General features: G+C 35.8%; 1 protein-coding gene across 2 annotated transcripts in view; it reads right to left on the bottom strand.

Annotated features, from left to right (window-relative positions):
• SOS2 (SOS Ras/Rho guanine nucleotide exchange factor 2) overlaps nucleotides 1-15,030 on the bottom strand; it is an 88,566-nt gene that overhangs the window by 7,454 nt on the left and 66,082 nt on the right. For both annotated transcript variants that reach the window (XM_044765601.2, XM_070504310.1), the window contains exons 14-20: nucleotides 14,689-14,911; nucleotides 11,602-11,721; nucleotides 11,294-11,456; nucleotides 6,040-6,157; nucleotides 4,625-4,797; nucleotides 1,804-1,920; nucleotides 365-626 (exon numbers count right to left, since the gene is read on the bottom strand). In XM_044765601.2, coding sequence (XP_044621536.1) covers nucleotides 365-626; nucleotides 1,804-1,920; nucleotides 4,625-4,797; nucleotides 6,040-6,157; nucleotides 11,294-11,456; nucleotides 11,602-11,721; nucleotides 14,689-14,911 — 1,176 coding nt within the window. The remainder of the gene's footprint in view (nucleotides 1-364; nucleotides 627-1,803; nucleotides 1,921-4,624; nucleotides 4,798-6,039; nucleotides 6,158-11,293; nucleotides 11,457-11,601; nucleotides 11,722-14,688; nucleotides 14,912-15,030) is intronic.

Consider the following 15,030-nt stretch of genomic DNA (forward strand, 5'->3'; position numbering starts at 1 on the left):
TCTGGAATGTTTCTCCTTTCTTAGCATAAGTAGTTCCCTATCACAGTCTCTTTTAAAATTTCCTTCACAGAACTTATCTGCTTGTTTTCTCATTCATTGTTTATCACTCCCCAATGTAGTATAGGGTGCAAAAACCACTAAATAAATCTTTGTTGAAGGAATAAATTAGAAAGTAATATGCATAAACAATGCACAAAAGATGCCTTACTCCCTTCATGTTAATCAATCACTATTTTCACACGTAGATGTCACTTTTCACACCAATAGAGTCTGCAAAGAATTCTACAGTTCCCTAATTAAAATGCGAACAATGATCTGAAATGCAAGGCTCCTTTTCCCCAAATGGTTTACATCAAGCACACACCACAGGAAGCGCTGAGGTCCACGTCTGGGAACACACTGAGGTCTGAAGCAGCAGACGCCGGCGGGGTGGACGGCGTGTTGGGAGAGGTTGGTGCCGACACTGCTGATCCCAGCTCAGCCTCAGCAATCCGACTAAAGCTGATTTTACACGGTTCTCTTTCTAACGGGGTGGGATGACCTCGTAAAGTGCCTGAGGTAGAGCCATGTCGGCCCGTGTTAGGCCTTATTCCAGGAGATTTTAAAGAGAAAGTTGATTTCCTAGGCTGGGAGAAGCAAACATAATTACCATTACTAACTTGCATTTTTATGACTCAGCGCTACCTTACTAATTCTTAGACTATAGCTACAATCTGCAAGGACAGTCAGTAACATTCTACAAGACTTTGAGATTTGACTGGCTTAATTTTAAGATGAACTCCAACAGAAGTAAACCTCTTTTCATACTCAGAAATAAAAATCTTGAAGATCTGTGCGAAAATAACTTTCTGCTCCCCAAACACTTGAACCTAAACTTCTCCTTCAAATCACCAATGTCAATTTTACAAATATTTACTGTGGACACAATCTATGCAACATATTATACCAAAAAAAAGACCTTTTTTTGTTCCTAATAGTTAAGTAAGGTTGGTCACTTACTCTACAATGGCATTTTAGTCTTTGGAGAAAACCGCTAGCACTGTCCCCATCCTCAACCTCTGCCCTCTTTTAAAACTCTCACGGTGGTAAGCTAGTGAAAAACATGGATCTCAGACTGAGATAACTTGAGCTGAAATCTCAACTGTGCCAATATCTAGCTGTCCAGCCTTGAAAAACTCATTTAACTGCTTTGGGCCTCAGATTTTGTGGTAAAATGAGATCATACAACTCTTGTGGAGATGAGATGAAACTACCCAGATTACTGCTTGGCCCAAAGTTGGTGTGTGATAAACGTTTTCACTTCCTCCCACATCTTCCTTCACTTTCACCTCCTTAGAACTGGTCTTCTACTACTCCTGTCGCCATGCAAACCCCGGGAATAACCAGGAACTGTCGCAGCACATTTTAGTGGGAGAAGTGGGCTCAACCATGGTGCCCTCGTGGCAGGAGTCACAGTCAAGCAGAAAAAGCCGATACACCTGCTTACTCCTCCTCAGGTCCTTTGGCTTCCTGTTCCAACCAGCTACCTGTCATTTTAGGGTCTCACTTTCTCACAGCTTTTCCCTTTATACTATACTAGGAAGGATCAAAAGAGGACAGAAAAGCAGTACTAAGATAAGGGATAAACCAGATTTTATCAAAAGGCTGACATTTCTAGCCTCCGCCCCGCCCGGGTATATATAATTTTAGAAACAGTATTGTACTGCAAAACAAAACACTCAAAAACAGCTACTGAAGCAGGTTGTTAAACATTGAAGATAATATCGTTTTAAAAAAATGTTTCCAAAATCATAATGGACTTACAAATCGAGGTGGCTGTTTGCAGTTGCGGGGTTCAATTTCTAGTGATTTGTTGAACAAATAATCCGTAAACTCTTTTTCAGAAGAACTTCCCATGGGGTTAAGGTTTTCAAAGAACCGCTGGAATCAAAAATGCATAAGTACATGTTTTAGATCTTATTAAATCATTCATTTCATCAGTTTAATACAAAAAAATTATCAACAAATTAAGAGATCATAATGTCTGAAAAGTCCACAAGGATCGCTGATTCCAATCTCTCTACTTTTGGATAAAACCGTATAATTTCTATGGAAGTTGTATAATCTAGTTTTAAAGTTCTACTAAGAGGATGAACAGATTTTCACTTATCAACCCATGGTTCAGTATCCCTCAGTTAACATTATTCCTACTCATTATAACAACAAAATGATCATCACCAGTAAGTTATCAAGTGTTTAGAACAGAATTATAGTTATAATACCACAATGAAACTGTGATAATCAGAAAAAAAGCAGAGATAAATCGGATTAAGGTCTAGTCAAAAGTAATTTCAAGAACAATTATAAACTAAAAATCTGTGCTAGCCTCTAGTAAAATCACTTTTTTGTCTTTATCAAAAATTTTTTTCTAAGCTTAAATTTAAGTTTTTAGGTAGAAAATGTAGATGATTTAGCAAAGTGCAAAAAGAAAAATCAACAGTAATCTCATTAACCAGAGATCTCGCTGTTAACATTTTACTGTTAGAGTTTCTTTCCAATGTCTAAACTGTGTGTGTGAATATATGCATGTATACCCGTACTGCATTTTTTCCTCACAAAATTGGGATCACAGCATAGTTATTTTTAACCTTTTTTTTAGTTTACATTCAATTAATTTTCTTCCATGTGGTTTACTTACTTTATAAAAATACACATTTTTTTTTTAAAGATTGGCACCTGAGCTAACAACTGTTGCCAATCTTTTTTTTTTTTCTGCTTTATCTCCCCAAATACCCCCTGGTACACAGTTGTATATCTTAGTTGCAGGTCCTTCTAGTTGTGGCATATGGGACACCGCCTCAACGTGGCCTGACGAGCGGTGCCACGTCCACGCCCAGGATCCAAACCAGCAAAACCCTGGGCCGCCACAGCGGAGTGCAAGACCTTAACCACTCGGCCATGGGGCCGGCCCCTAAAATACAAATTTTAACTCTATAATATTTCATCAGATGGATGTTCCAGAATTTATTTCACCAACTGCCACATAGGTAGTTATCCATACAAGTGCTTTCTAATTCTTTGCTATAATAACAATTATTATTATTAACTCCTTGTATATACATTTTTCTGTGCATCTCTGATGATTTCCTTAGAAAAATTCCTTAGAAGCAAATCACTGGATTTAGCTTTATTTAATTTTGAAGTGGTTTAAAAGCACATACAAAAAGAAGTACTGGGTTTTAGCTTGAGAAGTAGGCAAAACGATCTTTAGAATTTCTAGTATAAAATTCTTCCATTTTTCAGGCATTCTGCCCATTTCAAGAAAATTATATTACTCCTTTAACAATTTGTTCTTATATTTAGGTTGTCTAAATTAAATCATATGAACCAATAGTAATTCAAAGACTTTTATAAAGTTATAACAGCAGTATTCTTGACTTTCCTCATCCTTTGCTCTATTTTTTAATACTATTTAGCTTGGTTAACTATGATTTGAAAAGTGAATAGCTACTTTGTTTACATTTTAAACTTACTTTGACTCAAGTTACAAAGAAAGCATTCTCCGCCCCACCCCTTTGCCCCCAAAAGAATGCTTTAAACTGTGAGAGGAAGTCTAGACCAGATCATAAAAACCTATTAGGAGTTACTGAGTGAATGCTAAAAGTACTATTTCAAGCATAGCCAACTACAACATTACGTTATTTCTGTGGGGAAATATATGGTCAACTGTATTCTGGGCTTCACAAACATATTTCTTTATCCTCATGAAGTTCCACATCACAGAGAGTTGGCCCAATGGTGAGGGAATGGGATGAAACAGATGACCACCAATTGTGTATCACCATTTCTTTCGAGCAGGCATCCATACATTTTCATAATGGTGTACTTTAGGTCATTCTTTGTTAGGCCTTTAAGATACTTTGTTTTCAACTGGGAACAAAGAATAGTTACCATCTTAGAATTTAGGAGGGTGGGAGTGATGATGGTGGCCATTTTCACCCAACATGCCCACCTGCGGGCTACATGTTGAGAGTTTAGCACAATTTTTAATGTGACAGGTGAACTTACTGTGATCAATACTTATATGTTCTGAATTTCAAATAAGTACAATATAATAAAATTCATTTAACATAAACATAATATCATTCACTCTAATTTAGGAGGAATTCCATATCTTATAGTACCACAGAATCAACATTATGAACAATATTGCTCAAAAAAGAACATCAATTAATAGACTGCTTAAACCCAGTTTTCTAATGACGGGATTACTTACTTAATGTTATACTGGCACATGTAAAACATCTAAAATGTCTACAAATCAACGATAGTACTAGTGGTGGATTTTCTTTTTACTGCATGGATATCAGAAAGCTTCTTTCCATTTTTTTCATTCATTTTTTGAAAGCGTTATCTGAACCAGTTGTGCAAAGAAGCAATACTTTCAAGAAAAAGTATCTAATATTATAATTTAATAACTGCAGATTATAGTACAGAATATCTAATATTTTTACTACTTCTATTTATTAGTTATTAACTCATTATTTTCATAACAAAATAAATAGAATAACGTGTGGTTCTGATATTTCTTACAGATAGAGGATTTAACATATTCTCTTTTAAAGATAAGCAAAGAAATATTTACCCTCATCTCTGGTTCTATCCGTAAACAGTAAGGTTGATTCTGATACTGCTGAATTTCTCCAGTAATTTCAGCTACTTTCCTCCTCTTACTGAAATTGATTAAATCTTTCCCTTTCTTTTTTAAAAAATCATTATTCCCTTCTTCAGTCTTCAGAATATTTGTTAAATATATTCCTAGTAAAAAAAAAGTATTTGAAGAAAAGTTACAAAGTTGGTTACTTAACCATTTTGCTAAACAACTGATCTAGTGAAGCTGAAAGACACCCTATAATCCAGCAATTCTACTCCTAGAACGCTGCTAAGTCTCTGATAGACTTAATAATTAATTCTACAGTAAGAACTTTTTCACAGAGATAATTTAAAATAAAAAGAAAATGAGGATTTAGAAAAAGCTTAATTCACCATTTCTTAGACTAATAGTCTAAAATAAAAGGGAGGATTCATTCACAAAGTATAAATTGTGTTAAATCTATTTTAACCATTTTAATACTTGATTATAAATAATGATTCTAATCAGTAAATTAATTTTAACCCAATTCTGGTTAATAAGACTATAGATTTACAAACTAATTCTGTTTTCTCAAAGCCCATAATTTAGATAGAAAAAGAATTATTCCTCACTCTGGGGACAGTAAGAAAGTTTTTACTTCCTTTTTCATGCAAAATTACTGACTCATTTAAATCAGTGACTCTCAACTGGGGGCAATTTTGTCCCCCAGGGAATATTTGGGAAATGAAGACATTTTTGGTTATAACCACCAGGGCTGTGTGTGTGTGTGTGTGTGTGTGCTCGCATATGCATGCGTGTGCAAGCTATGGTTTGAATGTTCATACATTGAAATCCTAATGCCCAATGTGATGGTATCAAGAGGTGAGGCCTTTGGGAGGTGCTTAACTCATGAGGGTGGAGCCGCATGAACGGGATTAGTGCTCTTATAGATGAGACCCCACAGAGCTCCTTATAATAATTCTATGAGGTGATTCTCATAATCTTCATTTTATAGATCAGAAAATAGAGTTTAAGGTGTTTTTTTGAGGAGGAGGATTAGCCCTGAGCTAACATCTGCCGCCAATCCTCCTTGTTTTGCTGAGGAAGACTGGCCTTGAGCTAACATCTGTGCCCATCTTCCTCTACTTTATATTTGGGACGCTTGCTACATCATGGTTTGACAAGTGGCGCGTAGGTCCACACTCAGGATCCGAACTGGGGAACCCTGGGCCGAAGCAGAATGTGCGAATTTAACCGCTGCACCACCGGGCCAGTCCCAAGAGAGTTTAAATTTTATTTATCAATATAGACAGCTACTAAAAGCAGATGCGCTCAGACAGAATCAGGACAATCTGCCTATAAAGGCTGGTCTCTTTTGGTTATAACACACTCTCCCTCAAACTATGGATCTATATTTAGTAACTTACCAAAAAAAGGCACACAAGGTGGATTGATTGACTTAAGTTTTACTAGGTATTTTTTAAAGTGATCTTGACTTAATTCCACAGCTTCATCCAAAATTCTCCTTTTTCTTTCCTGCAATGCCTTTAAAATATATAAATTGAGTATAATTTGTATTTACAATTCAATCATATTTTATGCAGAGCTTTGAATTTTATAAAATTTTCCAAATATGTGAAAAACAATTTTTCTACATTTGCCTGAAATGATTTCTCTTATCTGTAAACATAAGACAGTTTTTTCTAATATAATTAGAGGATTAAGCAATAAAAAAAATTCTTCCTTAGGACCTTATTGTTAATAATTCTGTATAGCCAGAGTTTCAAGTTACAGCCATAGGAAAGAAATATAATCCCTCAGCAATCAAATATTTTTCAACTGAAAGGTCTTTTGGGACTAAGAGTAAGGTTTTGGTAAGGAGGAGAAGGCTGTGGGAAGGAGAGAAAAATTGAACAAAAATTTAGTAAACCAAGTAAGCAGTCATTTCTTTTATATTTCATTATTACAGTTTCTTATTAAAAATTAATCACTTTATTTTTAACCTGATAAGTACACACATAAATCCACAGCCCACATTATACTTGACAGAGAATCATTCAATGCATTTCCTTTAACTTAAGGAAAAAGTAAAAGTGACTGCATTGTCACCTGTATTCAGTAATACAGAAGTCCCAACTAGCATGGACAAGAAAAATAAACAAAGGTCTAGGGACTGAAAAGAAAAACTGTCAGTATTCACAGAGGATATGACTGTATGTGAAGAAATCCAATAAATCTACATATGGAGTGTTAAGGAGAGAATTTAGCAATGTTGCTGGATATAAAACCAATAGGTAAAAATCGACTGCATTTCTAGACATCACCAATAAAGAAAACAAGATTTTAAAAAATATTCTAATATAAATCTAACAAAAAAGGTGTGAAATTGTTAAGCAAACCATAGAACTTTATTAAATGAATAAATAAATGGAGAGATATGCCATGTTCATGGTTGGGAAGACTCATTATTGTAAAAATGCTGGTTCCTCACTAACTGATTTATAGAGCCAATGCAATTCCTACCCAAATCCCAAACTTTTAAAGACATTAAACTGATTCTAAAATCTATATAGAAGAGCAAAGGGTCAAAAGGAAGTCACTCTTGAACAAGATTAAGTTTGGTGGGCACTTGCCCTACTATACTTTATCAAGAACTAGTATAAAGTTATGGTAATTTAGACATGTGGCATTGGCACATAAATAATCAAATATATCAAAGGAACAGAGAGACCAGAAATAGGCCTACACACTTATGGACACTCAGTTTATGACACGGCTGGAACTACAGATCAATGGGGAAAGGATGAACTTTCAATAAATGTGTGAGACCAACTGACTAGCTGTATGGAACAAAAAATGAAATTAAGACTCCAACCTCACCCCATACTCAAAACTCACTTCCAGCTGGATTAAGGACTTAATGTGAAAGACAAAACATTAAGATAACACAGGAGGATCTGTTAAACAAGACACCAAAAAGCACAAATTACAAAGAAAAAAAATAAGTAAATTTGACTCCATTAAAAACACTGTTCATCAAAAGAAATCATAAAAAAAAGGTGAAAAGGGAAACTTCAATCTGGGAAAAGATATTTACAACACACATAAATGATGAAGGATTAAAATCCAGTATATAAGAGAACTCATACAAATTCATAAGAAAAACAACAAAAAAAAGGCCAAACATTTCCAAAGAAGAAATACAAGGAACCAATAAATATTTAAAAAGAAGTTCAAACTCATTAGAAATCGGGGAATTATAAACCAAATCACAAGGCTGGAAAAATTAAAAGAACTGACAATATCAAATATTGGTGAGAATGTGGAACAACTAGAACTCGTACATTTCTGGTGGGAATATAAAATGGTACAATTACTTGGAAAAGCAACTTAGCATTATCAGGTAAATCTGAAGATATCTACATCCTATCATCCAGTAATTCTACTTCTATGTATATAACTTACAGAAATTTGTGCATGTATGCACCAGGATATATGTAGAAAATGTCTATAACAATATTACTGCTAATAGGCCCACACTGGAAACAATTCAAAGACCATTAGAGCTAATGAATAAATAAATAAATTTTGGTAAATTTATTCCTATAATATGATACAGTTATGAAAAAGAATGAACTATAGCTACAAGAAACAACATGGATGAATTTCAGGAATATAATGTTGAATAAAAGAAGTCTTTGAAGAATTATATTCACATGTAATTAAGAAACACAAAATGAAACAATACATTGTTTAGAGATACAAATAATAAAACTATAGAAAAAAGCAAGAGAAAGATAAGCACAAAATTCAGAATAGTGGTTGGCTCTGAAGGGGCAGGGAAGAAGACAGACTTGGGAGGGGTTTTTAAATCAGATGCCAGGTATACAGGTGTTCTTTGTATTTTTATTCTTTATACCTTATACATACTTTCATAAATATTGTTCTGCACTCAATATTTTAAGAAATTAAAGTTTAACTTCTCAAAACAAATATACTACCTCACCTCAGAGTTTTTCAGAATCAGAACTGAAATTATTAATCTATTAAGTAGATTAATATTGGCAATATTTGACTGTTAATACCTTTATAAAAAGTTAATACAAATCAATAAAATACAAACATCCAAAGAGAAAAATACATACATGAAAGCAGTTCACCCTCCACTCCCCTCTAATTACAACCCACTGAAAGAACCAACATTAAGAGAAGACCATGTGTCCTTCCATACTCTTCTCAATGCTCGTGCAACTCTGCTTACATGCTTAGGGTTTGTTCTGCTTTGTTATATCAAAATGAAATCACGTTACACTCATTATTTTAAAGTTTCTTAAGACATTCCCCCTAAAACATCACAGATATTCTTCTAAGACAATACACATAGATCCTATTCACTTTTTTTCTATAGCCACACAATATACTACGTGGTAGGTGAAGGATAACGTACTCAATCATTCTCCTATTGATAGACACACAGGTTGTTCCCAGTTTTCTGCTACTTCAGTTAATGCTGCAGAAACTACATCTTTGTACACTAACTTTGTAGTCTGGTGTTTTTATTCTGTGTCCAAGAGCATGTATATTTTAAATTTTAACATATATTGCCAGATTACTTCCCAGAAAGACTGTAAAAATGCACATTCCCAAAGGCAATAATATATTTGTATGGCTAAGTCTCTTTTTATCCTTCACTTAGGCATGAAAAAAAGACTTCCCAGGGGCCGGCCTGGTGGTGCAGCTATTAAGTTCCCACATTCCGATTCGGCGGCCTGGGGTTTGCCGGTTTGGATCCTGGGTGTGGACCTACAAACCGCTTGTCAAGCCATGTTGTGGCAGGTGTCCCACATATAAAGTAGAGGAAGATGGGCATGGATGTTAGCTCAGGGCCAGTATTCCTCAGCAAAAAGAGAAGGATTGGCAGCAGATGTTAGCTCAGGGCTAATCTTCCTCAAAACAACAACAACAACAAAAGACTCTCCAGGTACAAAAGCAAAAGACGAATTCGTAAATGACGATGTTGATATGTTTAACTTTCATATATAAAAATTTTAAAATAAAAAAAGTAGATAAAGACAAATAGAAACCAGAGAAAATATGGGCAGTATCTAAGTGTTACTATCTTTAATATATAAAAGTTCATAAAAATCAATAAGATGCAAACACTCAAATAGAAAAATAAGAGACAATATGAATAGATTAATTATACAGCAGAAATTAAAATGGCCAATAAATTTTTTAAAACCTCACTAGTTATTTATAAAAATACAAAGAAAAAAAGAGGAGGTGCTTTTTTACTTTTGGCCCATGAAATCTGTAAATAACTTTTCAATATGATATTACCCAGAGGGATTTATCATATCTTGCTTTCTAGCACCTTGGCAATAGTATCAAAGGTCTTAAAATACATAAAAACTCTGACCCAGGAATTCCACCTCCAGAAATTCATTTAGGGAAATAATCAAGTCTTACAAAGATTTCTGTATATGGATGTTCCATGTTAAATTTATCCCAGCAAAAAATCAGAAATAACTGTCCCACAACAAAGTGATAAAGGAAACTATGGTTTATCCATGGGATACAAAACCATGCAGCCATTAAAAATTTGTTTTGGGGGGCCAGCCCGGTGGCGCAGTGGTTAAGTGTGCACGTTCTGCATCGGAGGCCCAGGGTTCGCTGGTTTAGATCCCTGGTGCGAACATGGCACCGCTTGGCACGCCATGCTGTGGTAGGCGTCCCACATATAAAGTAGAGGAAGATGGGCATGGATGTTAGCTCAGGGCCAGTCTTCCTGAGCAAAAAGAGGAGGATTGGCAGCAGTTAGCTCAGGGCTAATCTTCCTCAAAAAAAAAAAAAAATTGTTTTTGGGGGGCTGGCCCTGTGACAAAGTGGCTGAGTTTGGCATGCTCTGCTTTGGCGGCCCAGGTTCATGGGTTTGGACCTACACCACTCATCAGCCATGCTATGGTGGCAACCCACATAAAAAGCAGAAGAAAACTGGCACAGACATTAGTTCAGGGCTAATCTTCCTCAAGCAAAAAAGGAGGAAGAGTCGCAACAGATGTTAGCTCAGGGCTAATCTTCCTCAGCAAATAAATAAATAAATAAAATAAAAATTTGTTTTTGAAAACAAGCTAATAAAACAGGAAAATGTTTATGATAAAAAGATACAGGCCATAAAAATCTATGTACAATATGATCTCAATTTTGTTATCAAAAATATATACGAAATTTCCTTCTATACTTTCTGTATCTTCTGTCTTTTCCATAATAAACACTAAATATATACTATTTTATAATTTAAAAAAAATTTAAGTTTTAGAAAGGGTTCTCTCCATGTTACTCTTTCTTTGAGTATATACTAAAGGTGATTAAAGTAATTTGTATATATATTTAAAATCCTTTATCATTTATTTGAAATTATCAATCAATGTGCTGCCAAAAAAAATCCATCTGGAACTTCATTACAGTTAGGTAAGCATATTAAACAAAGTCACAAATCCCATATTCTGTGATGAATCCTAGGCTTCCTAGGGTATATTGATGTATCTACTAATATCTTGACATCACTGTATTTAAGGGAATAAGATGGATTTACTCAAAAAGACCAGTAGTAGAAGGACTCTCTTTTATGTTAATTTTATCTCACCCCGAAAGGATGAAATATTTAAGCTTAAAACTTACCTCGAAGGTATGGTCTAGTCTGTACACTGACACTGAATTCACTGCACTGACTATCTCCAGTACGCCATTGAAATTATTCAAATCTTGAAAAACTTGCAGAATTTCTATAACTCTACTTAGTACTGCCACTCGTTCCTCAAAATTTTCTGCTTCCACAATGCACCTAACCAAAAAAAAAATTCATGGCTTAGAAAGCAATTTCCTCACCTAGTTTAGAAGAGAATAAATATATTTTCAGCCAGAATTTTGGCTTATATATGACTTAAAATTATGATTCTTAAGAATAAGACAGAGTACGTAAAACTTACTTTTCAAACCAGAGGGTGAGATTTGTGGTGTGGCGAATCATTTTTAATAAATTTGGAGAATTTATTTCTTTATCTTCTTTGGTCCACACACTCCCTACAAGTTCAGAAGGCTGGACTTTCCTGTGGAACCAAAAATCAGTGTAACTTAACCCACAAACGACTGGAATCAAAATTATTTAAACCCCTCCTAAAACTTAACAGAAAAGACAATTAACCCAAAAGATAAATGGATAAACAGCCGAATAGGCAATTCACTGAGGAACAGACCCAAATAGCCACAAACATGAAAAAACACTTTCTCTCTTATTCAGGGAAAAGAACACTAAACCACAATCAGATTCCATTTTATTCCTGTCAGACTAACAAAAGTCTGATAATAACCAATGGGTAAAAAGGTGAAAAAACAGGAACTCTCCAACCCTGACGTGCAAGTAAAAACTGATACAACCCTTTGTAAAGCGATTTGGCCAGATCTCCTAGTACTGACGATATCCGTCCCAGATCACCTAGCAGTTCTCCACCTAGGAAGGCGCTGTCCAGGCACCAGGTTCTAAGAAGGTGCAGTGAAGCAGTGTTGGCAGGAGTGAAAACTCTCAGACAACCTAGAGACTCATCAAGAGACTGGACAAATTCTGCAGTGTCCACACAACGGAAGAGCACACCACAACTAAAACAAGCAAACTAGAGCTAGATTCATCAACTTGAACAAATGCCAGAAACAACTTCAGTAAAAAACAAGTTGCAGAATGACACATAAATATAAAGTTTTAAAATGCGTAAAACAGTACTATATATTTTTTAGGAGTGTATGTGTGTGTAAATCTTATGACACGTAGGAATATAAACACCAAATACAGGATAGTGGTTATTCCTTGGGAGAAAAGAATGGGATTGGGGAGAATTACATAAGAGATCTCAATTTTATTTGTAATGCTTTTGCTGTTCACGAGCCCTCATTGTATTATTTTCTACATTTTTTGGAATAGCTGAAATAAATAAAAAATCAGACAGAAGAGCAGATTAAATCATTGTATACAGAGAGTCAGGATTACATAATTTAAAAAGTTGACCAGGGTCCAGTCTGGTGGCACAGCGGTTAAGTGCGCACATTCTGCCTCAGCAGCCCAGGGTTCAGTGGTTCGGATCCTGGGTGCAGACATAGCACCACTTGGTACACCATGCTGTGGTGGGCGTCCCATGTATAAAGTAGAGGAAGATGGGCATGGATACTGCCTCAGGGCCAGTCTTCCTCAGCAAAAAAGAGGAGGATTGGTAGCAGATGTTAGCTCAGGGCTAATCTTTCTCAAAAAAAAAAAAAAAAAGTTGACCACTGGCATTGTCATCAATGTCCTACAGACTTAGCTATTAATTAAAAAAAAAAAGTTTTTAACCAGTAGATTTCACTACAAATGGGTACTTACTAACAGTTTTTGAAATAAGTTTTCTGAAGTGGTTCTATTATTTCACCAAAAATTTAGCTTACAAAGTGCCAATGTTTTACATATGTTGTCCTTCTTCCATAATACACAAATCACTTAACAATGGGATTTCTATGTTCTGAAACCAGGTCCACATAGAGCTAAGCACTTTTTTTCTCAGATGTCCATTCATGGAGCAGTCACTCTATGAGGAAACACTTGATTCAGTACTATTTGCTTTGTTATCTCAAGTAACAAGTGCTTTCATTCCTACCTTTCACAAATGCCACAATAGAAACAAAAACCACCCGAACTCCAAATTACTTAAAACATGACGTTCTGAATCAAACAATGACAACCTCTGACGTGTGTGCTAAATTCTGAACAGCAAAGCCAGCGACACCAGAGGCCCAGTTCTAAAGAAAGCAAAGTTTTATCTCTGGTGCCTTCCTACATTTTTAATTAGCACTAAACTATATATTCTTGCTTTTCTATTATAATCCCTGTAAAAAAAAAAGGCTGCTAATCAGGATAACCTCATAAGAGTCTTTACTTTAAAAAGGGCTCCTGAAGGCAGAAAGGTTTCTGATGGAACAACAGTGGTGGGGGGTTATTTTTTGACCAGGGGCAAGGGTTCCTGCAAGTCCTTCCCAGGAGCCTGCATTGTAAATGAAAGAAGAAACCTTAAATTAGGAGGGAGGAGAGGACAGAGGGGGCTAATGAATGGGGCAAAGATAGTGGTTTAAAAAGACAGGAAGCTGATAAAGTAAGCTGAAAGGAGAGAAGACTGTAGTTACGAAGGAATGAGATGCTTCCATTAGTAATTTTGGAATAAGAATGGTTTGCAGTGATGACAAGATTCAGAATATGACCACAGGAGGTGTCTGACTGTGAGTAGAGAACAACATTGGAAGTGATGAAGCCATGGAACTAAAAGGTTAGGTTGAGAATGGGTGATGTGTGTGGATATAAGGCGACGGCAGGAAACGCTTTATACATAAAGACAGATGATGGGATAGAGTTAAAAACAAACAGCCAAGCGCACATCTAGTAATCTTTATAAAGGAAAGAAAATGGTTCACAAGGTTTAAGTATGGTTCGTCATCACACTACCTCACAAATAACTTTTCTTTAACATTTTAATATTGACTTCAAATAGCTACAGTATCTGAAACTCCTTAAAAGAAGTTAAGAAATCTTTATTCTTCTAAGAATTTTGTTATTCATTTGCCCAACAAACCTAACCCAGTCAAGCCACAAATTAAAATTTTGATTTGTAGAATGCAATAAAAAGAAGAAAGCCTGCCTCACTCAGGAGTCTATTTGCCAAGAGCCTCACACCCATGCTGACCGCCTCAGCTGAGCCAGCTCCAGCTGAAGAGATCTGGGAGAGGCTGAAGGGGGCTGGGTGCCTGCCGCCGTGGTCCTCTCCCTGCCATCCTCTTGTGAAGGACTGCTGGCGCCCAACCCAGGCCTGAGGAGCAACATGCTATACGACTTTTACCTGCAGAAGACACTGCACTTAAAAACTGCTATGAGCTTTCCTCCAAGCCCAAAGAATAGAGGAGGTATTTTTAAGCACTCATGAATAATTTGCAAAATGTTCTGAAACTACAGGTATGTTCAAAGTTCTTGAAAACAGAGCATCAAATTATCACTGATTGCCTACCTATAGAGATCAGATTCCAAAAGCGTCAGCTGGCGTGCAATTTCTATTGGATGAAGTGTCATGAGATCAAAGGTCTCGAACTGCCCGGGTCTGCTGATGTGCCATTCAATCGGGGGGGGTGGGCTTTCAAAGGTGATATTATGGCTTATTCCGTTTGCCTGAGTCTGTTTCTTCCTCTTGATGATCTTAGCAATAGACTCTACCCATTTCTTCATAGCTTTCCCTAGAAAAAGATCATAAACAAAAATGCCTTTTACTTGATAGACACAACTGCAAATCTCTGTATAATCTTTAACCTTCACCCAGCTTCAACAATTATTAACTCATGGCCACTTGTTCTTT

This window comes from Equus asinus, chromosome 2, assembly GCF_041296235.1.
Source record: "Equus asinus isolate D_3611 breed Donkey chromosome 2, EquAss-T2T_v2, whole genome shotgun sequence".
Lineage (NCBI taxonomy): Eukaryota > Metazoa > Chordata > Mammalia > Perissodactyla > Equidae > Equus > Equus asinus.